Source organism: Thalassophryne amazonica, chromosome 4 (assembly GCF_902500255.1).
Source record: "Thalassophryne amazonica chromosome 4, fThaAma1.1, whole genome shotgun sequence".
Taxonomy (NCBI): Eukaryota; Metazoa; Chordata; class Actinopteri; order Batrachoidiformes; family Batrachoididae; genus Thalassophryne; species Thalassophryne amazonica.
In genome coordinates this window covers 109,934,919-109,960,466 of record NC_047106.1, presented here as the reverse complement: position 1 = coordinate 109,960,466, position 25,548 = coordinate 109,934,919, and the positions used below count along the sequence as shown (strand labels likewise).

The window sequence follows — 25,548 nt, the reverse complement described above, 5'->3', positions numbered from 1 at the left end:
TTCAGGATATGTTATTTGCTGTATTAGCATGCACCGCGTGCCACCTTCCATCTAGAACTTGTCCATTCTTTCAGTTTAATCTCTCACCTAGAGCTTTTCTTTTCTTTTCTTGTAGAAAAATGTGGTGCAAACATTGCACTGGAACAAAAGCTAAGTAAATCTGGCCCTGTTTTCAGTAAGTAAGAATTCACTGAGTGTTAAATAACAAAAATAAATAAATAAATGTCTTGTCTTTACGTGTTGAAATGTCTTGTGTTGTCTCACCTCGGGTCTGTGACCAGTGTGCGTCTTGTTTTCAAACTCCAAAAATAGTGTGGAGCTTCATTGTGTTCGTTTTGAAGCAGTGGCTGACTCATTTTTCCTTTTCTCTCTCTCTCTTACGTCCAGGTCCTCACTTTGTGGCCGTAAATAACAAAAATGAAATTGTGGTAACAGATTTCCACAATCATTCAGTGAAGGTAAATCTGAGTTTTGTTCTGATTTTGAACAAATTTGGTGGAACATATAAGGGTTAGCCAAGAATAGTAATTTTATTTTGGGAAAAATAAAGTGGTTAAGTCAGTGTCACAGGCTGAGGTCAAAATTTGGGCCTAGTACTTTATGTAAAGCCATTCAGAGGAACTGGTTCATAAATAGGCCTGTGGTTCCGAAAAAGTTATTTATATATGTCACATTTCGATGAGTCATGTAAGCTTTTCACCTTGGGTAACCTTGAAGGCCATATTTCAAGGTCATGACTGTTTAACTCAAATAGTTTGGAGGCAGTGTGGATTGAACATGATGGAAGGGTTGTGTGTTAATCAAATTTTGGACAGAATTGATCAAATGTCAAGATCCCACCAAAACCATCAATTTCTATTTACTCACTAGATGGAGGACCAGGTCGATCCGCTCATTCGCTGGCTGTTGCCAGAGGGCCGCCATCTTGGTTAGAACAACCAGACATGCATAGAAATCAATGGACATGATCAATGTTTTCAAGAGAGTTTCAGGATAAATCTGCATTTTCTGTGCTATTACTGTGCTATTACATTTATTCAAACGCAGTACCACATTTGTACAGCTACCATTTGTCAAAACAAATACAGAAGAGGATCAGACTATTTATTAATAGGCTTGAATTAATTTGTTCATCCCAGTCCAGACAGAAAATAATACCATCAGTTTGTCAAACACATTATGTCTGCCAAGACACCAGATACTAGTCTGATCCTTAATTCATTTCATTATGAAGTTAAGTTAAAGATGGGAAATAATCAGGGGTGAAAGTAAGAGCTTCGCGCACTCGCATTATATTAAAGATATTAATATTAAAGACTGTTCTTAACGCACCTGCAGCCCCGATTTTACGGAGCGCTTCTCTGAGAAAATATCAAATAAAATGAAACAGCCACACCAGTCAGGGTGAAAGTAAGATTATTCAGTCATTTCTGGACCGAGTTGAAAGAAATCTGAAAACACGGAGAGAAAAAGGCATTTCCATTCTATGAATTTGCTGTTACAGAATATCTCAGGATGGAAAACCTGATGTGAAGAAAAAAAATCAGAGGCTAATTAAAAAGGGATAAATTGAGACTTATGAAAGTGAGACTTCTAATTGAATCGCTAAACCAATGGTGAGATATTTATCACAAAAAAGCATTCAGGCAGTAAAACTGAAGCCACTACTTTACAGACCAGACACAAAAAAATTTATCATTTTTTTTAACCTTTATTCAGCATTTTTAGTCATTTCCCCCACATTATTAATATTACACTCAACAAAAATATAAACACAACACTTTTGGTTTTGCTCCCATTTTGTATGCCTTAGACTGCCCACAATAAAAGGCCACTCTGAAAGGTGTAGTTTTGTTTTATTGGGGGGGATACCAGTCAGTATCTGGTGTGACCACCATTTGCCTCATGCAGTGCAACACATCTCCTTCGCATAGAGTTGATCAGGTTGTCAATTGTGGCCTGTGGAATGTTGGTCCACTCCTCTTCAATGGCTGTGCGAAGTTGCTGGATATACGCCGGTCCAGAGCATCCCAAACATGCTCAATGGGTGACATGTCCGGTGAGTATGCCGGCCATGCAAGAACTGGGACATTTTCAGCTTCCAAGAATTGTGTACAGATCCTTGCAACATGGGGCCGTGCATTATCCTGCTGCAACATGAGGTGATGTTCTTGGATGTATGGCACAACAGTGGGCCTCAGGATCTCGTCACGGTATCTCTGTGCATTCAAAATGCCATCAATAAAATGCACCTGTGTTCTTCGTCCATAACAGACGCCTGCCCATACCATAACCCCACCGCCACCATGGGCCACTCGATCCACAACATTGACATCAGAAAACCGCTCACCCACACGACGCCACATACGCTGTCTGCCATCTGCCCTGGACAGTGTGAACCGGGATTCATCCGTGAAGAGAACACCTCTCCAAAGTGCCAAACGCCAGCGAATGTGAGCATTTGCCCACTCAAGTCGGTTACGACGACGAACTGGAGTCAGGTTCGAGACCCCGATGAGGATGACGAGCATGCAGATGAGCTTCCCTGAGACGGTTTCTGACAGTTTGTGCAGAAATTCTTTGGTTATGCAAACCGATTGTTTCAGCAGCTGTCCGAGTGGCTGGTCTCAGACGATCTTGGAGGCGAACATGCTGGATGTGGAGGTCCTGGGCTGGTGTGGTTACACGTGGTCTGAGGTTGTGAGGCTGGTTGGATGTACTGCCAAATTCGCTGAAACGCCTTTGGAGACGGCTTATGGTGGAGAAATGAACATTCAATACATGAGCAACAGCTCTGGTTGACATTCCTGCTGTCAGCATGCCAGTTGCACACTCCCTCAAATCTTGCGACATCTGTGGCATTGTGCTGTGTGATAAAACTGCACCTTTCAGAGTGGCCTTTTACTGTGGGCAGTCTAAGGCACACCTGTGCACTAATCATGGTGTCTAATCAGCATCTTGGTATGGCACACCTGTTAGGTGGGATGGATTATCTCAGCAAAGGAGAAGTGCTCACTATCACAGATTTAGACTGGTTTGTGAACAATATTTGAGGGAAATGGTGATATTGTGTATGTGGAAGAAGTTTTAGATCTTTGAGTTCATCTCATACAAAATGGGAGCAAAACCAAAAGTGTTGCGTTTATATTTTTGTTGAGTGTACATATAATACACACTTATGAAAGCTCACTCTGCAATGTATTATTTATTTATTTAACCCGTTGATACTCCTTTGTCAGCTTGTTGCTGGACCTGAACGCTGCACAAAACGGCATTTTCAGATCACTTTAACCTAAATTGAAGTCAGTGCACCATAGATTTCTATTTCATCTAATGCCTGATGACGCGGATTAACGCTAAGCAAGATGGCGACTGTCTGGCAACAGGCTGCATCCGCCATCTAGTGGATTAAATAGAAATTGATGACCAAAACGCATATTATGGCTTCACTGAATCACAAAGGAATAATGACGTTTCACAGTTAAACTACCTGTTCTTGTTCCGACACAGTCTGAAGGATTTTAAACATATATTTGCATATGTAGTGAATAAATAATTACATGAATGCTAATAATTCTGCATTTAAACAGGTGTTATGGCACATTTTTTTGAGCATGCCATTTTTATACCTAAAATTTGTTCACCAGAGCAGCTTTTATGTGCAGACATGATTGCAATTGTTTATCATATTTACTGTAACTAATAAAAAGTAGCTGAAATGTAATTTTGCATGATAGGATTCTTTTGGGGCAGCACAGTGGCTTAGTGATTAGCACTGTAGCCTCACAGCGAGAAGGTCATGGGTTCGATTCCACCTTGCATGGGTTCTCTCCAGGTTCCTCCCACATCCAAAGACATGCAGGTTAGGTGGATTGGAAACTTTAAATTGTCTGTAGGTGTGCGTGCAGGTGTGAAACTGTTTGTTTGTCTATATGTGGCCCTTCGACAGACTGGTGTCCTGTCCAGGGTGTACCCCGCCTCACGCTCGGTGACTGCTGGGATAGGCTCCAGCCCCTCGCGACCCTTAATTGGTTTAAGCTGTTGAAGATGAGTGTGTGTGTGTGTGTGTGGGGGGGGGGGGGGGATTCTTTTTGACATATATGTAGAAAAACTACAGCAGAGCTCCTACACAGCTGTCTTTGGGTTTGCTGTTAAAACCTTTTGTACACAGAAGTTAATTTTTCTTGACATTTGTGACATTCATTTTTGCGCTCTACCTGCACACAGTAACGGTTCCTGGTCTTCTTCTGCAGGTGTATAATGCAGATGGAGAGTTTCTGTTTAAATTTGGTTCCCATGGAGAAGGAAACGGCCAGTTCAACGCTCCAACAGGCGTGGCTGTGGATGCCAATGGAAACATCATTGTTGCAGACTGGGGCAACAGTCGGATCCAGGTACGTTTGAGGATCTAGATCCTGCAGGTTGTGACCAGTGGTGGGCACAGCTAACCAAAAAGTTAGCTTCGATAACCATTTAATCAGATAACTGAAAAGTTAGCTTTTATGGCGCTAAACCAATGAACTGCTAAAAAAAATGTATCTTTATTACAGATAACTGATAACTTTTAATATTGATTTGGACGCGGCCACATCAGATTACACTGTCGGCTTCTGATAAACCAGTTTTACTTTAAGCGCCGCAGGGGCTGCTGGGTAAATTCAAGGATCACAAACACAAAGAACACACGAAAAATGAAGAAATAAAAAATAAAACCCAAAACACTGTCATCATCTTTCAAAAGCAGTAAAACACAGTATTAGAAGTCACAGTTTATCTCTGTTATATACACCATCATTTACAAGCTAAAAGTTGCTGCTTCTTTCACACACTTTGAATCCTGCGGCTTAAACAACCAAAATGCGTCCATTTCAATCAGGCTTTTGGAAAAACTACAGCACTACCACTGCTGCTTTGAAGGTAGTGAACGATGTCTTAGAGGCCTTAGACAACAATTGATTGATTGATTTGACAAAGTAAAATACACATAGTAAATATAAATTCTTACCTGTTAGTTTCCGTGGGATTCATCTTAAGAAATAATCCACATAAAGCTTCCTGCTTAGCCAAACGGTGTGTAAATGGTGAAGAAAAGTCGCTGTACACAGCTGCGCTGAGAGCGCCTCTCTCCCACCGAGTCTTGGCGATTAAATTATCCTCTGCCACAAAGAAATAAAATGTTAAAATTAGTCAGTTTTGTTTTTGTGTCGAGCAGACAATAACACTGTAACGTCCAAACTAATTAATCCAAACTAGTTAGTCCTGTCTCCTACGAGGCCAAACTTAAAATGTCCACAGAAATCTACATTCATTGATTTTGGTTCTAACAAATAATTTCTTCTTGCGTCTTTCCCAACGATATCAGCGATCGTTGTGTGATAGGTGTTATTCGAGACACGAGGACACCGAAAAGTATCCCTTGTTTTATTGAAAAATGTTATATGAAGAATTTCATTGAACAGGCTTTTATTTATGATCTTTGTAGTTTTCGTTGGGACAGAGTTGCCCTCTTTGACGTAGAACTTGCCTGGAATTATTTTTATTCTGCTTGTATTAAAATTGTTAACAAACATGCACCTATCCGTAGATTTAGAGTTAAAGGGCATGATAATGCATGGTTCTCTAGTGAATTTTCAGACCATTTGCATGAGCGTAACTCTGCCTGGGCCAGATCATGGAAGTCAGGTAAAGATTCTGATTGGCTCTATTTTAGACAATTAAGAAACAATTTCACATCTTCAGTTCATAAGGCCAAGGCTGACTATTACTTGTCTTCTATAACTGAAAATTGAAATTACCCAAAAGTTCTGGAGGATTATCAAATCCATGTCCAATAATTATAGATCTGCCAATCTTCCCATTAATATTATTACCGATGGCCATAGAATGTCAAACAAAATAGACATTCTGAATGCTTTTAATAATCATTTTATATCCTCTGGATTTTTATCTTAACAAGATAATTTCCCTTTGGTATCTCCAATTAAGGACGAGACCAATTCGGAAATCCCTGCTTTTAACTTTGTTCCTGTTACAATTTCAGATGTTTTAACAGCTCTAAAAAATCTGAACCCTCGCAAACCAGCTGGTCCAGACAAATTAGAGCCCTTGTTTTTAAAACTTGCCTCAGAATTATTTGCTGAACCATTGTGCCATGTTTTTAATCTTACTTTGGGTAGTAATAAAATCCTGAGTTTGGAAAAAAGCCCCTGTGGTCCCCCTTTTCAAAGGTGGTGATTCTACAGCTTGAAATAATTACAGACCTATATCTAAACTCTCTGTTTTATCTAAAGTGCTTGAGACTTTGGTCAGTGACCAGGTGAAGGACTTTCTGGCCTCTATTCTGTCTCCATTTCAATCAGACTTTTGGAAAAACTACAGCACTACCGCTGCTGCTTTGAAGGTAGTGAACGATGTCTTAGAGGCCTTAGACAACAAACAGTGTTGCCTTTCTCTTTTTATTGATTTTTCTAAGGCTTTTGACACTGTGGATCACTGTATCCTATTGGACTACCTAAAGGCTTCTGGGTTCTCAGAACAGGCAGTTGGTTGGTTTGCAAATTGTCTCTCTGGCAGAACCCGTTCAGTTCAGTCAGATGGTTTCATGTCTGAGGTACTGCATATACATAAAGGAGTGCCTCAAGGTTCAGTTCTGGTATCACTCTTATTTACTGTTTATGTTAACTGCCTGGGACAGAATGTTCCAAATGCAAATTTTCATTTTTATGCTGATGATAGTCATTTACTGCTGTGCACCTACACCTGCACTAGATTTTGTACATCTTCAGCATGTTTTTAATTTGGTTCAGGATCAGCTTAGGGAGCTGCAACTTGTTCTGAATGTGGAGAAAACTAAACTCATGTTGTTTTCATCTACAACATGACAGGAATATGGTCAGGGAAAATTGTTAATATTGATGGGGAAAAAATTGAGCTTGTATCTTCTTTTAAGTATTTGGGGTTTTTATTGGCTGAAAACTAGTCTTAAAGGGCATGTTCTTAGAAAGCTGAAAGTTTTATTAGGTTTTTATTATAGAAACAAGTCCTGTTTCTCTTTTAATGGCAAAAAGAGACTTGTGGAGTCTACATTCTTATTTCTCCTTGATTATGGTGATGTTTTATACATGAATGCCTCTGCTCAGAGTCTGCAAATGTTGGACATTGTGTACCATGGAGCTTTGAGATTTATAACAACCAATGTTTTTTTTTTTTTAACTCATCACTGTACTTTATACACTAAAGTTAGTTGGACATCTTTAAGTATACGCCATCTTGGACATTGGTATGCATTCATTTACAAAGTCATTCTTGAGAAAATTCCTGACTACCTCTCCTCCTCATTGATTTTAAAGGATGAATCACACAACCTGACATCATCAGGCCTTTAGGTTTTCTGCACCCACTGCGTGGAATAATCTGCAGCCTGAATTTAAACTGCAACACTTTGTGTCTTTGACTGTTTTCAAATCTGCCATTAAAAGGCTGGAATGCAGACTTTCTGAATGTCACTGTTTTAACTGATGTTTTCTTACATACGAGGTCTGTCAATAAAGTAATGGTCCTTTTTATTTTTTCAAAAACTATATGGATTTCATTCATATGTTTTTACGTCAGACATGCTTGAACCCTTGTGCGCATGCGTGAGTTTTTCCACGCCTGTCGGTGACGTCATTCGTCTGTGAGCACGCCTTGGGAAGGAGTGGTCCCGCCCCCTCGTCGGATTTTCATTGTCTGGAAATGGCGGAATGAAAAGGACTTTTTTTACCATCAGAATTTTTTCAGAAGCTGTTAGAGACTGGCACCTGGAAACCATTCGAAATATTTATCTGGCTTTCGGTGAAAATTTTACGGGCTTCACAGAGAATAAGGTCTGTTACTGCAGCGTTAAGGACGGCTTTAAGGACACTCGCGTGCCGCGCGCCGAGCTGCGACGACGAGGCACAAACCACCGGACCATTTCTAAACGGATGGCTCTGTGGATACGAGACCATCGTGTGCTCTTTCTCTGGTTATCACAAGAGCTGGACATCAGCCATTTTCCGGCAGATTTCACTTTTAACAAGAGATTTTGTCATGGAAAGCCGCGCGGAGGCTTCGCTCGTAAAGACCGATTCGCCTTGGAAGTGAGACAAAGGAACACCTTCGTTTCGGCGTGTCAGAGGACAAGTTTGGACATGTCCAGCTCTCCACAATTTCACTGATACTTACTGGACTGGTAAGCATTGAAAGCCGAGATAGGCATGTCCAAACTTGAACTCTGACACGCCGAAATGGAGGTGTTCCTTTGTCTCGCTTCCAAAGCGAATCGGTCTTTACGTGCGAAGCCTCCGCGCGGCTTTCCATGACAAAATCTCTTGTTAAAAGTGAAATCTGATGGAAAATGGCTGATGTCCAGCTCTTGTGATAACCAGAGAAAGAGCACATGATGGTCTCGTATCCACAGAGCCATCCGTTTAGAAATGGTCCGGTGGTTTGTGCCTCGTCGTCGCAGCTCGGAGCGCGGCGCACCGAGTGTCCTTAAAGCCGTCCTTAACGCTGTAGTAACAGACCTTATTCTCTGTGAAGCCCGTAAAATTTTCACCGAAAGCCAGATAAATTTTTCGAATGGTTTCCAGGTGCCAGTCTCTAACAGCTTCTGAAAAAATTCTGATGGAAAAAAAGTCCTTTTCATTCCGCCATTTCCAGACAATGAAAATCCGACGAGGGGGCGGGACCACTCCTTCCCAAGGCGTGCTCACAGGCGAATGACGTCACCGACAGGCGTGGAAAAACTCACGCATGCGCACGAGGGTTCAAGCATGTCTGACGTAAAAACATATGAATGAAATCCATATAGTTTTTGAAAAAAATAAAAAGGACCGTTACTTTATTGACAGACCTCGTATTTGTATTGTATTGAGTCTGCGTGACTGTTTATTGAAACTGTGTATTGCTGCCATTTTTGGTCAGGTCTCCCTTGAAAAAGAGATCTTCTGATCTCAGTGGGACAAACCTGGTGAAATAAAGGTTACACAAAGTGAAGCTGAACTACACTACCCACAATGCTCCCTGCGTCGACCGGCCAATCACATTTTGCGCTTAATGGTGATGTCATCAAGCGACAGCCAGTCTCCCAAAAACCACTGATCTACACGACAGGGATTAAAATGTTTGATTTTAGGGTTTACAAACGTTTTTGACTGTTAAACTTTGCTCACTTTACCAGAAAAAAATGTTATCGGAACTAAATTTATTGGAAGATAATTAGTCCGATGATGGTTTTAAAAGCTATCTGAAAAGCTAATCCTCTAGCAAACATTAGCTTTGATAATTATTGGTTATTGGATTAGCTGAACAATGCCCACCACTGGTTGTGACACAGTGAAGGTATTACTCACATGATCAACTCTGTGCCTTGAAACCTACCAGGTGTTTGACAGCTCGGGATCCTTCCTGTCCTACATCAACACATCGGCTGACCCCCTGTACGGCCCCCAGGGTCTTGCCCTGACCGCCGACGGCCACGTAGCAGTGGCGGACTCTGGAAACCACTGCTTCAAGGTGTACCGCTACCTGCAGTAGAGCCGAGGCAGCCGCTGCAAACGATGACACAGCCAATGTATTACACAGGGTGCAAATTCCAGTACAGCTTTTTGATGTGCACATCATGAACTGTGCCTGTTTACTTTTCTTATGATGTGCATTGAAGATTGAGTGATGGCAGCATTCTTGGGACGGTTCGGACACAAAGCAGTGGACTGTATTTAGAGGATGTGCAGACACATTTTTGTGTCTTCGTTACTGTTTTTGGTGTTATTAGTGGACATGTTAGCAGGCAGACTGAAGTATGTAATGAGCCATAGCTGTCCAAATGCATGAAGTTTGTTTTCATCTTAAAGCCAAAATGACAACACAGTATACCCATGTTTGCTTTAAATCACAAACTAGTTCCTGCTTTCAGCGAAACAAACAACATAATGCTTCAGCAATTAAATGTAAAATGTCTTATTAACCAACTCCCTGCATAAACGTATCACCACCATCTGTGCATTGACTGGCTGTATGTACTGTATATACATAAATGTACATTGTGTATATTAGATCACTCCCTCTGTATGTGCTTTGACTTTGGGACACGCAGTCTTTCGGCTGTTTGATGAGCAGCAGTCACGGATTTTAAGTGTGAGATTGGCAGCTGTTTATAAGTTTGCTTTTCAAATGTATCCAGCACATGCGTAAGAAATGAAGTGTCATATTTATTGGTATTGAACACTATGTTTTGTTGTAATTTAAAGTAGGAAGAATGGGGGAAGAAAAATGCTAATTTATATTATTTTTACACCTCAAATTATTTTTCTATTTTATTTTGACTCCCCCTATCTGGGGTGACTTCTCCCCCCCAACATATAATTTAAGCTCTTCTTTGTCTTTTTTCTTCTTTCTTAAACAGTGAATGTTGACATACAACAGGTGACTATTTGGAAATTCAGTCTTTAAAGGTTTCTTTTGCAGTGGTGAAGGTTTTCCAGAAATTAGCATATGTAAGATGAATGACTGCATTTATGAAGGACAATGCCCCATCACTGTGCTTTTGAGTAAAGTGATGATAGGTCATATTAAACAACATGCTAACTATATTTGATGCCAATGGCTAGTGTTATCATTACATATTAAACAAAATGCTAACTAAATTTGATGCTAATGGTTGTCATCTTTGTTTCAGGTCATCTGCCGTTAGCGTTGCTTGAAGTTAGCATTTTCTTGATGACAAGCTGTCATTCACCAAACATACTGTTAAAGTTTGATGTAAAATGTCAGCACTGCACGTACCCTGAGAATCAGGTAACTTCTGGAAAACTTTCATCTCAGCTTTGAGAGTTTGAGAGCTCCTTCTGAATGGAACGCAGTATCCCCCGCGTGTGTACGCTAGCAGCTCTTACAAAGCTATGAGCACAAAGGCCGCCATCTTTGATTTTAACAGGGAGTTATAAGTTTAAAAACCTATTCATTATTAATAAGACTCATGATACCCTTGCTTAAAAACTATGTGCAGTTCTGTCCTCAAATTACGAAAAAATCTCAGGAAAGCCTTTGTGAGTTAAAAAAAGATGGAACTTTGTGACAAAACTAGGATTCCATGCAACTGTAATCTTGACTGATAGTAGGGGCTGATAGAACAGGTGTAAATTATATCACATGAGATTTTTTTTGGGGCTCACACTTCGTAAACAATAATTGAAAGATTAAACAATTTATTAAATAGCAATTAGAATATTATGATCCAGTAGATCTGGGAACATGCTTTGATTTGAGCTGCAGTGACTCACGTTGGAAAAAATACTCGTAGATCTGTTGCTCCCCCTGGTGGTCATTGTAAGACTAGAGTGAATGATGCCACAGCAGGAAATCAGGAGCTGATGGTATAACTCTATAACCTACAGCACTGTGCAATCCAGACCCTTGAACTCCTTCTTATTCACTTGTCACCACCAGCTGTTTCTCCAGAGAAACTATTCAGGACACTGCTGTTTGTTTCGCACCTAATCTGTTGTTTGAAATGATGCCAAACAGGAACCCAGACATCCCTGAATTCCAAGGCTCGTGCTTCTAACACATCTGAAACATTATCTTTGTTCTTTGTGTCACTCTCATACAGTTTTTCTCAATGAATATGCACTGGTAATAAAAGCACATGGTTTACTGATGTGGTGGTGTGTCAGGTGGATCAATATACTCACAGTCAAGGTTGTCTCCTGTCCAAGGAAACGAATCATAAACTGGGAAACGAAGATATTTTGGTTCACTCATACAGATCTTCTCCAGATCTTTCAGGTTTCGAGTTTTAGCGCCCTCCAAAGATTTTTCTATTGAGTTCAGGTCTGGAGAGTGGCTAGGCCAGTCTACAGTCTAGGCACTATTTTCAGTAAATACTTCTGGGGAGCATTAGCATGGTTAAAACCTTCAGCTGTGGTCTCCACGAAGAAATGCATTTCTTGATATTGAAAATGAGATGATATGCTACTTCCATTGTCCACGTGGTATGTGTTCCACATTCCTTGGAATGAGTTACATTGTGATCTGATGCTATATAAATAAATGGAATTAATGTCTTATTTCTACCACACTACAAAACATGTTTTGTCATTAAAAAAAAGTTTTAGATTCTTTTCTTGAAAAAAGTTATTTATTTGCAGACCACCTTTTGCTGTTGGTCTATGTTACAAATACTTACAGCACATAAGTATGCATTTTTGAACAATAACTATTCCCAAAACAGGATATATTCATAAGTCACACATATATACATGTTATATGTGCATAAAAAAAAGCTGAGAATGGGCTCAAAGATTTACAGTAAAATAAATGAACCACAGTACATTGATGCAGTGTCAAATCCAAGATCAGCAAGCAAACTAACTTAAAAAAAAAATAATTGGAGTAAACATTTCATAATGTCATAACGGGTTGCATAGAATTGTTCTTCCTCAAAATAAAGTTGCAAATAAACTTGGTGTTTATCCATCATAAAATACACAGTCGTGTGAGGTAATCACATTTGATCTGGTGCCTGGATTAAATAAAAACACTCGTATGGAAAGATGTATAGTTTGTTCTCGTGTGCACAATTTTTCAGTGCAAATAAACAGGTAATGTGTGTAGTACACAAAAATAATTTGCCACACAATAAGACAAAACGAGACAAAATGAATATGCGGTGAGTGTTGATACTAAATTCTGTGAAGATGCATCAAATAAATAAATACATTTAAATTTATATCCATAGTGAGAATATATAATGAGTGGCTAAAACATTTCATTCCCTTTACGTTAAATCAGACAAAACTATTCTACTGGATCACATAGTTAAAAATACACAACACAGTCAACACATAGCCCTGTTGTGAGATGTGGAGTCCCATCTATGTCTACAAATCTGAAGAAGTCAGCACTACTGGAAGTAGAGGATCTGCTACAATAATATACTGTGAACCAGCTGTCACAGGATCTGATTTCTCTGATTTGATTTGGTGCCATACATACAGTTGTATGTAAAAGTTTGGGCACCCCTGATGATTTCCATGATTTTCCTTTATAAATCATTGGTTGTTTGGATCAGCAATTTCAGTTAAATATATACCAGACAAACACAGTGATATTTGAGAAGTGAAATGAAGTTTATAGGATTTATAGAAAGTGTGCAATAATTATTTAAACAAAATTAGGCAGGTGCTTAAATTTGGGCACCCCAACAGAAAAATACATCAATATTTAGTAGATCCTCCTTTAGCAGAAATAACAGCCTCGAAACACTTTCTATAGCTTCTAATGAGACTCTGGATTCTAGTTGAAGGTATTTTGGACCATTCTTCTTTACAAAACATCTCAGGTTTGTTGGTTTCCGAGCATGGACAGCCCACTTAAAATTACATCACAGATTTTCAATAATATTCAGGTCTGGGGACTGAGATGGCCATTCCAGAATGTTGTACTTGTTCCTCTGCATAAATGCCTTAGTGGATTTTGAGCAGTATTTAGGGTCGTTGTCTTGTTGAAAGATCCAGCCATGATGCAACTTCAACTTTGTCGCTGATTCTTCAAGACTGTTCTGAAGAATCTGCTGATACTGACTGGAATCCATGTGACCCTCAACTTTAACAAGATTCCTAGTACCTGCACCGGCTACACAGCCACACAGCATGATGGAACCATCTCCAAATTTTACTGCAGTTAGCAAGTGTTTTTCTTGGAATGTTGTGTTCTTTTTCAGTCATGCATACCGCCCCTTGTTATGTCGAAATAACTCAATTTTAGTTCCATCAGTCCACAGCACCTTATTCCAAAATGAAGCTGGCTTGTCCAAATGTGCTTTAGCATACCTCAAGTGACTCTGTTTGCGGCGTGTACACAGAAAAGGCTTCCTCTGCATTACAGCATCATACAGCATCTCCTTGTGCAAAGTGTGCTGTATAGTTGAACGATGCACAGAGACACTATCTGCAGCAAGATCATGTTGTAGGTCTTTGGAGCAGGTCTGTGGGTTGACTATGACTGTTCTCACCATCCTTCACTTCATCTTATCTGAGACTTTTTTTGGCCTGCCACTTCAAGCCTTAACTAGTACTGTGCCTGTGGGCTTCTATTTCCTCACTATGTTCCTCACAGTGGAAACTGACAACTGAAACCTCTGAGATAGCTTTTTGTATTCTTCCCCTAAACCATGATGTTGAACAATGTTTGTTTTCAGGTCATTTGAGAGTTGTTTAGAGGCTTCCATGTTGCCATTCATTAGAAGAGATGCAAAGAGGAGAAACATTTGTAAATGGCCGCCTTAAATACCCTTTCTCATGATTGGATTCACCTGTGTAAAGAGGTCAAGGGTCAATGAGCTTACCAAACCAATTCTGTGTTCCAATAATTAGTGTTAAATGTATTCAAATCAATAAATGACAAGGGTGCCAAAATTTATGCACCTGTGAAATTTTGTTTAAATAATTATTGCACACTTTCTGTAAATACTAGAAAGTTCATTTCACTTCTTAAATATCAATGTGTTCGTCTGCTATATGATATATTTAACTGAAATTTCTGATCCAGACAACCAATGATTTATAAAGGAAAATCATGGAAATCATCATGGGTGCCCAAACTTTTGCATTTAACTGTATATTATAAAGTTCCCACAACCAAATATTGGGGTTGTATTTAACAACACCTAAAAAACATTGTTGCTGGAGGGATATAAAGTAAATGGTACGTAAAAATAATGGAAATGCAGTTGACATGCCTGTCAATCCAGACATTTTGTTTTACAATATTCCGTGACAGGCAGAGCTAACAGATAAATACTGAAGTTAACTTTTTTTTGTTTAATGGATTACATTTTCAGCTAACTTTGAAAACCATTAGTGGACAAATTAGCTTCCACTAAATTTTGTTTCATTAAAGCCCCTTTCACACCGGGCCAGTGTAGAGTTGCGTAATGCTGCGTACTGACTACACCGAGCCCTACATGGCACTACACTGAGGGATGCAAAGGGGTCCATGAAATGGACACAAAAATTAAACATGTTTAATTTTTCACGGACTTTCAGCGTAGAGCATTGGACGTAGTGCTCTATGCAAGTCTACACAACACTCCACTAATGTATGTAAATCTATGCATCACTGCGCTACTGTACACCATGCGTCGGCAGTTGTACACAACCCTACCCCAGTCCAGCGAAAAATCCTTTTAGGCTTTTTATAAATAAATACCTGCATTACTAGATTTAATTCATCCCGCTGAACTGCTGCCAGTGAAGCTTCGAAACCACAGAAGAAGAGACAGGCCAAGCTTCCACATCCACTCTTCATGGACGGATCATCAGTGAGAGGACATGTCCACGTCCACTATCACTCCTCACGGACTGGTTGCGTGCATGATTGCTGGCTGCAGCTCAAGTTCTCTCACGATTGTGGCACATTAAATAAAGTCCATTAACTCCTGGAAATAATGTATTCTGACTTTTTCCAATGCATCAAATCCATCTGCATGTCCAGGCAGCCTGTAAAAACAGCATCATGGAGCCAGGCTTCTTCACCCTGCGCACATTCCTGCCAAGCTGGCCCTTACGCAGCCATTCCTGCGTACTCGATACACAGCACAATGCAACTCTATTCAGGTCCAGTGTGAAAGGGGCTTAACTGTAAGTAAGCTAACTTTGTTTAGTTTTTTTTTAAATATGCGTGTTCCTGTTGGAGTTCATACACTAATCCAATAAGCCAAAATGAAACAGTGTACTGCAAAGCAATAACAAGCATCACCTCGAGGAGACGTTGGAAGCGGATGTCAAGCCAGAGAAAATGCATTAAACTTATTTTCCATGTGTATTTTAATTTTATAATATTTCTTGTTCGTTTAATGTACAGTCAATAAACTGTACTGAAATACTGTTTAATTTACTGTTCATTTTATTTCATTATTTACGTACTTGATCATCTCATCTTGGCATGCCAAACATTTTTGGGAAATTCAATTTTTATAATAAATTTTAACTTTAGCATTAGCAGTAGTTTCAGCTAAATGTTTCAGCAGTTTACTGGTTTAGTGTTATAACTCTTAACTTTTCAGTTAAGTGGATTAGCAGCTATCAAACCTAACCTTGTGTGTTATCTGTGCCCAAAAATAACACTATCAAATTAATTTTAAATGCAAAGATAAATGCATGTCTGATTACAAGAAATTAATATTCGAATGTTTTTTGTTTGTTTTTTTAATCAGAACATCTTGACAGTCAGAGGACAACCCTCACATCCCAAAATTTCCCAAATCTTGTACTAAATGTGAACAATCAAACAGGTTTCTCCAGTGTAAGCAAACTATGGACAGTGTCTTCCTGCAACAAATCAAGTATACACTCCAAGAAAAAGAAAAAAAATGTTATTAAAGCCTATGAAAGTATGGAAAATATCATAAACACCAACTACCTTCCAAGTTGAGGCATTTTCTGTAGCACCTTTGGAAACATAATACATATTTTTGGGTCCTCTGGCATAAAAAGCAAATCAAGGAGTGAGCCTGACAATAAGAGAATGTCTTTAAACAGCAATGAACACCATCAATTTCCATATGTCTCCCCCTAGTGGAAGTGATGCTGTACTTCAAGTAGATTTTCAAATAGAATCAAAGCTTTTTGAAGTTCATGTTGCTTCACACACAAGCTTAAATATCTCTCTAAATGTGAGGCACTTTCAAAATGACAAGTACAAATCTTGATAATCAGACAGCTGGTTATACCTCAGAGCTGTCACTGCTACTGAGGCCTTGTGTCACCATCGGCTCGGCACTGCTGGATCCCTTGGTTACCTCCTTCTTCTCCTGCTTGGAGCAGACCAACAGAACAACCACAATAATAATGAGCACTGTCAGAAGCAGCCCGACAAAGATTCCAACAATCAACACCAGTCTGTCATCACTGTTGTCTCTCTGGTTGATCTCATGGGGCATGATCCCTTCGGTGAAGATCTCCCGCTCTGGGCTGGGTCTCCGCTCAGTGCTGTAGTTCAGGGCTATGTGCAGGATGTTGGTGCCAAGGTTGTTATCCACTCCGATGTCCTCTACAATGTCTGGCACCTTGTTGGCTGACCTTCTGCTGCGATGCTGACTGTTGTGCTGGCTCAGCAAGTGGTACTCCAGACTTCTTTTGCCTATGCCACGATTTGCATTGTCCCGCGAACGGACAGTGTAGATGGTGTGGATGTACCATTCTCTCCCTGCAGATACCTGGAGAGACAATGGCATTAATCGTTTTAAATTTATGAATTCAAACAAAACCTCCAATGTGTCCTATTTTGCCATGTTAAACTATTATTTAAAATTTCCATGTTATGATTTATGACTCAGATTAATCCACTCCAAAATATAACAGCTTCAATCTATGTGTCATCCCATCCAACACATGGAAGAATCCCTTCATGTCCTGATGGCAACCAGCCACACCATCCTGACCTCTCCAAAGTAACCATCTACAACCATATATTGACCTGGAAAAGTGCAGATGAATCCATTCTGAATCCATCTGATCCAGGTTGCCTCATGAGAGCAAAAGCACTGGGGTCATCCACGGCCAGGAAGGCGCTGAAGGCAACATTTCCAAATGACCTGTCCTGGGTCTCCGGTTGGGCTTTATCCTGTGGTAAGAAGACAAAGTTGTGTTGGACTAATGAAGTCTGAAGATACAATATGGTGTTTCTTCAAACAAGAATTACTTCATTGCTGATTGTTTTGGCAATTTTACTTGGTGTTGCCTTTGTTTGTCTTAAACCTTTTGATTCCCATCAGAACATAGATAATCTACAATTCATTTTCAATTCCACTAAACAGTAAAGGTTGCTCATTTCTTTTTCTCAGAGCCCATGGCTGCATCTTCAAATGTCTTGTTCCCCCTTCAATTGCCCAAAGTCCAAACATATTTACAGTCAGGTACATAAGTATTCAGACAGTGGCAAAGTTAACATGAAACATTAAGTGCTACCTTCTGACACAGTCTCTCCATTTTCAGAGGCAAGTTATTGGACAATTGACTGACAAGCAGTGTCATGGCCAGGTATGGCCTGTTCCTTCATTATTCAATGGCAAATTAAGCAGAAAAAAAAAAAAAAAAACTCTGGAGTTGTTTCCAAGTGTTATATTGGTATTAGGAGCTGCTCATTGGAAGTCTGAGTATGACATCCAAAGAGATGTAGATGCAAATGGACACCACAATTAAGATAGAAGAATGAGAAAAAAAAAAAAAAATCAACAGAAACTTTGCAAATTTGCTGTGGTCAAACAATATGGTATATTGTGATAAAGAAGGACTGGTGAAGTACACAACACCAAAAGGCTTGAAAGACCAAGACCAAGAGTTTCTCAAGGCACTGTGGAGGCACTGATGTGGTATGGACATGTACAGCTCAGCTGCCAGTGGAACTGGGTCACTGCTGTTTATTATCTCCACCAACAAAGTTGGGCGGAGCTCATGTTCAAACATGTTTTTATGTTTGTGAACTGCCTGTAAGATAGTATATTCTTCAATGGCCCGTGTGAAGCGCCTTGGAGCAGCGCTGTGGTGATTTGGCACTATATAAATATAATAAATTGAAATAAATTGAAGTGCCAAGTCAGCCACCTGACCTCAACCCAACAGAACAGCTTTTCTCTTACTAAAGACAAAACTGAGGCCACAGGGACCTACAAACAAGCAGCAACTGAAACAGGCTACAGTAAAGGGCTGGCAAAGCATCTCAAGTGAGGAAACTTGACATTTGGTGATGTCCATGCATTCCAAGTATTTTCATCCATGCTATAAGAATAATCCTTGTATTTATAATTGTTTTTGTTTATACAATCACTGATGATACAAGAGTGGTGGCCAAGTGGTTGTTCCAGGTTCAACCCCCCCTCCCCCCCGCCAGATTTCTCCATGTAATCTAGAGTTGCATCAAAAAGGGCGTCTGTGTAAAATCTGTGCCAAATCAACATTCAGATCCATCTTGGATCTACTGTGGTGACCCCGAGTGGAAAAATCGGGGGGGCAGGGAAAAAAAAGGGAGCAGCCGAAGGGACTTTTGCCATACAATTACTAATGACCAATAAAAATGTACGGGCTGTCTCTAACAATCGCTGGAATTCGCTTTGAATTAAAGCTGAAACTCTACACTTCAATCGCATCTTGACTCTTTCATTATGACTCCATTGTGGTGGTATACAAAGATAAAATGACAAAAAGTGTCACTTTCCTATTCATGGTGTACGTGTACCTCGCTGTCAAACAGAAAACCTTGCAACATCTCATCTATAAAATGTTGCAAACACTCACTCTGGTATTTTTCCTGGGTAAAATTTTGCTGGAGACACCTAGTGGTTAACGCACTAGGTTAACCAGAAGATCCTCGGTTCAAATCCCAGTTTGACTGGAAAATCACTAAGGGCCCTTGGGCAAGGTCTTTAATCCCCTATTGCTCCCGGTATGTAGTGAGCGCCTTGTATGGCAGCACCCTTATTTGTAAAGCGCTTTGAGCGTCTGAAACAGATGGAAAAGCGATATATAAATGCAGCCCATTTACCATTTAAATTACTTGCATGATGGATGGATTATTAAAGCAGAAGCTGATTCCTTTTCCAACTCATGATTAATTTCACTTATGATTTCATGACTAATGTAGATGTACTTACAATGATCTTGAATTGATAAAGGAGCGATGGAGCATCAGCCAGACAGCCAAACTCAAAGTTGCTGGGGTTGTATTTTGGGACATATCCATCAGCTCCAGTGCACAGGAACACCTTCTCAATATTACAAATAAAAGAGTTGCCCAAGTTCTGCACTGGATCCACCATCACTCGGCCATAGACCACATCCCCTGGATGGAGAGAATACCCTTATCATCATCACAGGTAACATACACAATTGTGCACAACCAAACATGTTTCAGTTTTGTGTAGTGACACCCAGCCTTTAAAGCTACTCAATCACTTCCCACTGTGGACCTGATTCACAAAGATCCCACATATAATGACTGCTAAAATGCGTGGACATTCTAAGATATAGCAAGCAGGGTTGGTTTTGTGAGTTTTAATGACTATAAGCGCAAAATAGAATTCAGTTACAGGAATGCACAAAATAAGACAAACACACATTTTAACTGAAAATGTTATTTATCAAACATTCATCATAGTACAGAAACAGCATTAGTGAAGGTTACAAATGATCTTCTTATGGCCTCAGACAGTGGACTCATCTCTGTGCTTGTCCTGTTAGACCTCAGTGCTGCTTTTGATACTATTGACCATAAAATTTTATTACAGAGATTAGAGCATGCCATAGGTATTAAAGGCACTGCGCTGCGGTGGTTTCAATCATATTTTCTAATAGATTACAATTTGTTCATGTAAATGGGGAGTCTTCTTCACAGACTAAGGTTAATTATAGAGTTCCACAAGGTTCTGTGCTAGGACCAATTTTATTCACTTTATACATGCTTCCCTTAGGCAGTATTATTAGAAAGCATTGCTTAAATTTTCATTGTTACGCAGATGATACCCAGCTTTATCTAGCCATGAAGCCAGAGGACACACACCAATTAGTTAAACTGCAGGAATGTCTTACAGACATAAAGACATGGATGACTTCTAATTTCCTGCTTTTAAATTCAGATAAAACTGAAGTTATTGTACTTGGCCCCACAAATCTTAGAAACATGGTGTCTAACCAGATCCTTACTCTGGATGGCATTACCCTGACCTCTAGTAATACTGTGAGAAATCTTGCAGTCATTTTTGATCAGGATATGTCCTTCAATGCGCATATTAAGCAAATATGTAGGACTGCTTTTTTACATTTGCGCAATATCTCTAAAATTAGAAAGGTCTTGTCTCAGAGTGATGCTGAAAAACTAATTCATGCATTTATTTCCTCTAGGCTGGACTATTGTAATTCATTATTATCAGGCTGTCCTAAAAGTTCCCTGAAAAGCCTTCAGTTAATTCAAAATGCTGCAGCTAGAGTACTGACGGGGACTAGAAGGAGAGAGCGTATTTCACCCATATTGGCCTCTCTTCATTGGCTTCCTGTTAATTCTAGAATAGAATTCAAAATTCTTCTTCTTACTTATAAGGTTTTGAATAATCAGGTCCCATCTTATCTTAGGGACCTCTTAGTACCATATCACCCCAACAGAGCGCTTCGCTCTCAGACTGCAGGCTTACTTGTAGTTCCTAGGGTTTTTAAGAGTAGAATGGGAGGCAGAGCCTTCAGCTTTTAGGCTCCTCTCCTGTGGAACCAGCTCCCAATTCGGATCAGGGAGACAGACAACCCTCTCTACTTTAAGATTAGGCTTAAAACTTTCCTTTTTGCTAAAGCTTATAGTTAGGGCTGGATCAGGTGACCCTGAACCATCCCTTAGTTATGCTGCTATAGACTTAGACTGCTGGGGGGTTCCCATGATGCACTGAGTGTTTCTTTCTCTTTTTGCTCTGTATGCACCACTGCATTTAATCATTAGTGATTGATCTCTGCTCTCTTCCACAGCATGTCTTTTTCCTGATTCTCTCCCCTCAGTCCCAACCAGTCCCAGCAGAAGACTGCCCCTCCCTGATCCTGGTTCTGCTGGAGGTTTCTTCCTGTTAAAAGGGAGTTTTTCCTTCCCACTGTCGACACTGTCGTTTTGACCGTTGGGGTTTTTCTGTAATTATTGTATGGCTTTTGCCTTGCAATATAAAGCGCCTTGGGGCAACTGTTGTGATTTGGCGCTATATAAATAAAACTGATTTGATTTGAATTGATTTGAAACATTTCACAAAATGCAAATAAATGTGACTTGAATGTGGTATGTCTGCTATTTTACAGGAGTGCACGGTGTGTGGACCCCCATTCACCTTAAATTGTCAGTTTGTAATGCACTTTCCCATAACAGAGGTGGTGTTCGCGGCACGGCTACAGACCTCTGTGTTAATATATTATCTTTGCATTCACATAACTAGAGAGCATGTGACATAGAATGACAGTTATATAGATTTGAGCATTTTATTTGTAGGTGGAATTGTCCACAGTGCTGACCTGCTGCTTAAGCCCTCGTGCGTGGCACTGGATAGACATAGTAGTTAGCATGCGGCTTCAAACATGAAAAATACATATGTCATTATAGGCATTTTAATTTCTCTGGGACTTGATAAATCACATTCTGTGGGTTAAATTAACGTATTTGCTTACCGCCCAACATTTTCTGCATTTGAAAACACAATCCTCAGTGCTCACAGTAGGAGATCAGGCTACACATTTGTTTGCAAATGATATAGAGTTTGCATACATGGATGCAACCTATGTGTTTTCTCTTGCTATCAGTTCATTTTGGCTTCATACAAAAGTTTCCCAGTAAAACCACTTGATTTATGGGCTTAGCATCTCTTATTCATTTGCTTTTCTGATTTGGTTCTATGTTTTTAGTCAGCACAGTCCACATGTGTAAGTTTACCCTAACTAACCACATGAGCAGAGGTACAATCTTGTGTCTGTGTTAACACGTGTAAATAGTAAGAAGGAAAATGGATGCTAGTTCTTAGAAGCTCTAAGAAAGAAGAAACATCTGAAATGAAGTGTGAAAATGAATCTGCTTCGTAATGCACATTAAAGTTGGAGCTGGACCTGGTTAAATATTCAGATTTGCTTCGAAGCTAATGGATGTGAGAGTAAATGATCAAATGTGGGTCTGTAGGCTTTTGATTTATGTATGAGTTGTGGTTGAAATGCAGCATAAGACAACTTCAAAATGAAGCAACAAGACAGGGCAACACATTAAACCCGACATGTTTGCAGGTATTTTATTCATATAAGACTGACGTCATCCATGTGATAGTAGTGCAGTACCATCACCAGATAGAGTGTGATAGAGTGCTACACACAGAAAGTGGCTACAGTCAATGTCCAGGCATTTTGACTGACAGACGCCAACGTCAGAGTGATTGTGCATTGACCACTTTCTACATCACACATATGTACACATACTTTACAAAACATTTAAAATGACTTTATTTCACTGATTAACTGATTCCATCTGCTCAAGTGATATTAATCAGTGAAATCACCTGGTGGAGTCAGTGGCTGCAAAGAAAACCTGCACCCTCTTGGCCCTTTCTGGAACAAGTTTCCCACCCCTGGTATAAATTAAAAGATGCTCCAATCATATAGAAAACTACACCTCATTATTTGCCTGCTCATAAAGATTCCAAAAAGGTATAGTTTGAACAATATGTGACTGAATGTTATGGAGTTATGAGGTAAAAGCAGCAAGAATTGTGACAAAGGTCAGTTTCAGTTTGTACAGGGGTCAAAGTTAAAGTTGCTCCATTAATTTTGCTCCAGCTGTATTTGTGCAGAATTTGATGCTTGTATCACCATTTGAAGGATTGTTTCAGTTATCTGCTGCACTAATAAGCCAACAACAATAAGCCACCGGAATTAAAGGAGAAATGCTGCTTTAACAACCTGGACCTCATTTCTGACATAAATACGAGGTCTGTTAGAAAGTAGCCGACCTTTTTAGTTTTTGCAAAAACCATATGGATTGAATCATGTGTGATTGCATCAGCCAAACTTGAACCTTTGTGCGCATGTGTGAGTTTTTTCATGCATGTCGGTTGCGTCATTCGCCTGTGAGCAGGCTTTGTGTGAGCAGTGGTCCACCCCTCTCATTGGATTTTATTGCAAATAAATGTCCTGAACGATTTGGAGGTTTGCTGCATCAAATTTTTCCAGAAAACTGTGAGAGACCTCCAGGTGGACACCATTCGGAAAATTCAGATGGCTTTCAGGGACGATTTATGGGGATTACACAGATTAAGGAGTGTCCTGTGAGGCTTCATCACGGCGTTGCTTTGCGCCATGCGTCTCCACCGCGACGCGCGGAATTCCTCCACTCCTCTTTCCATGACAAAAACTCCTGTGATGTGGAATGTGCCGTTCATTTCCAAACTGGACGCTTTGTTGATCCGGGACATCCTCTGACTAGCACAGGAATTGCAGAAGACGTGGACATCAGCACTTTTTCGGCACATTGAGACAGACGTGCAGAGGAATTCTGCGCGTCGTTGCGGAGCTGCATGGCGCAAAGCAACACCGTGATGAAGCCTCACAGGACATGTTCTGGCATGTCCAGTTCATGCACAATTTCTCAGATAGTCACATGACTGAAAAGCCACCGAAAGCCGCCTGAAAGCCATCTGAAAGCCGTCCTGTGAGACCAACACGGACATGGTTTTGTCCCGCCGCCATGAACAGCTCCGTGGCGCATCCCTCCGCTTCTCTTTCCATGAAAAAAATTCCTGTAACAGTGGAATGTGCCGAAAAAGTACTGATGTCCACCGTCTTCTGCAGTTTTTGTGGAAGTCAGACGACGTCCCGGATCAACAAAGCCTTAAACTTGGAAATGATCTGGTTGTTTCCGTGGGGTTTCAGCCTGTCGATCGGCGCTCGGAGCGCGGCGCGCTCTCAGCAGTTGTGGGCGGTCTTTAAACCGGCTGGAGCACTCCTTAATCTGTGTAATCCCCATAAAATCATCCCTGAAAGCCATCTGAATTTTCCGAATGGTGTCCACCTGGAGGACTCTCACAGTTTCTGTCACTGAGGACTCAAAATTTGGCATTTCCTGTTTCAGTCTCAACTTGCCATCAATTTCCTGCGAGATCCCATGAGATCTCGTCACGTTGGATCCAGGAAGTGTTCAACATTTGACATTTCCTGTTTCAATGGGGACTCAAAATTTGGCACTTCCTGTTTAGTACTCCCTGTACCATGAGAGAAGCTCATATTATTATCAACAAAATCTCTTAATTTAAAAAAAAAAGAAAAAGATACTGAAGAACACCAGACGCGACATTGTAAAGTCTTTTTTTGTTTTGTTTTGGGGTTTTTTTTTGCCACTGCCAAATCAATTCTTCCCCCACACTATTTTAGATCACATCATGCGACGTTTGGTTCTAGGGATGCTTTAGGTGGATGTGGCGGACACTAACCTGTCACTGAAGCAAATCGGAAGTGACGTTCCGCAACCAATTATTTTTCTTTTCTTTTTGCCACTGCCAAATGAATCTTCCCCCATGCTATTTAGATCACATCATGTGACCTTTGCTTCTTGGGGTGCTTTAGGTGGATGAAGCAGACACTGACGCAGAAGCAAGCCAGGAGTGACGTTCCGTGAATGATTATTTTTCTTTTCTTTTTTGCCACTGCCAAATGAATTCTTCCTCCATGCTATTTTAGATCACATCATGTGACCTTCACTTCTTGGAGTCCTTAAGGTGGATGAGGCACAGAAACAAACCGGAAGTGATGTTCCATGGTCTGACATGGAAACGAGATAGAAGTGATGTTGCCGCGAGCGGTCCTCATGACAGATGCAGCGGATGGCACATGTGACCATCCAAAATGGTAGCACCCATATTCAAAATGTCAGCGCCCATGGGTTCTTAGGGGTCAATATACTCGATGTTCGGTATATAATAAATTAAAAGAAACTATACACATGGTTTTTCCAACTTAAAAGTCATATGAAATT

At 40.2% G+C, this 25,548-nt stretch overlaps 2 protein-coding genes across 3 annotated transcripts in view; one reads left to right on the top strand and one right to left on the bottom strand.

Annotated features, from left to right (window-relative positions):
- Nucleotides 1–11,676, top strand: part of LOC117508615 (tripartite motif-containing protein 3-like) — a 49,793-nt gene extending 38,117 nt beyond the window's left edge. For both annotated transcript variants that reach the window (XM_034168414.1, XM_034168412.1), the window contains 5 exons: nucleotides 116–175; nucleotides 388–458; nucleotides 4,254–4,394; nucleotides 9,406–11,094; nucleotides 11,178–11,676. In XM_034168414.1, coding sequence (XP_034024305.1) covers nucleotides 116–175; nucleotides 388–458; nucleotides 4,254–4,394; nucleotides 9,406–9,558 — 425 coding nt within the window. In that variant the 3' untranslated portion in view covers nucleotides 9,559–11,094; nucleotides 11,178–11,676. The remainder of the gene's footprint in view (nucleotides 1–115; nucleotides 176–387; nucleotides 459–4,253; nucleotides 4,395–9,405; nucleotides 11,095–11,177) is intronic.
- Nucleotides 11,677–16,164: 4,488 nt separating this feature from the next.
- LOC117508614 (FRAS1-related extracellular matrix protein 2-like) overlaps nucleotides 16,165–25,548 on the bottom strand; it is a 385,322-nt gene continuing 375,938 nt past the window's right edge. The window contains exon 24 of the mRNA XM_034168411.1: nucleotides 16,165–17,239. Within this exon, the coding sequence (XP_034024302.1) occupies nucleotides 16,748–17,239 (492 nt within the window). The 3' untranslated portion in view covers nucleotides 16,165–16,747. The remainder of the gene's footprint in view (nucleotides 17,240–25,548) is intronic.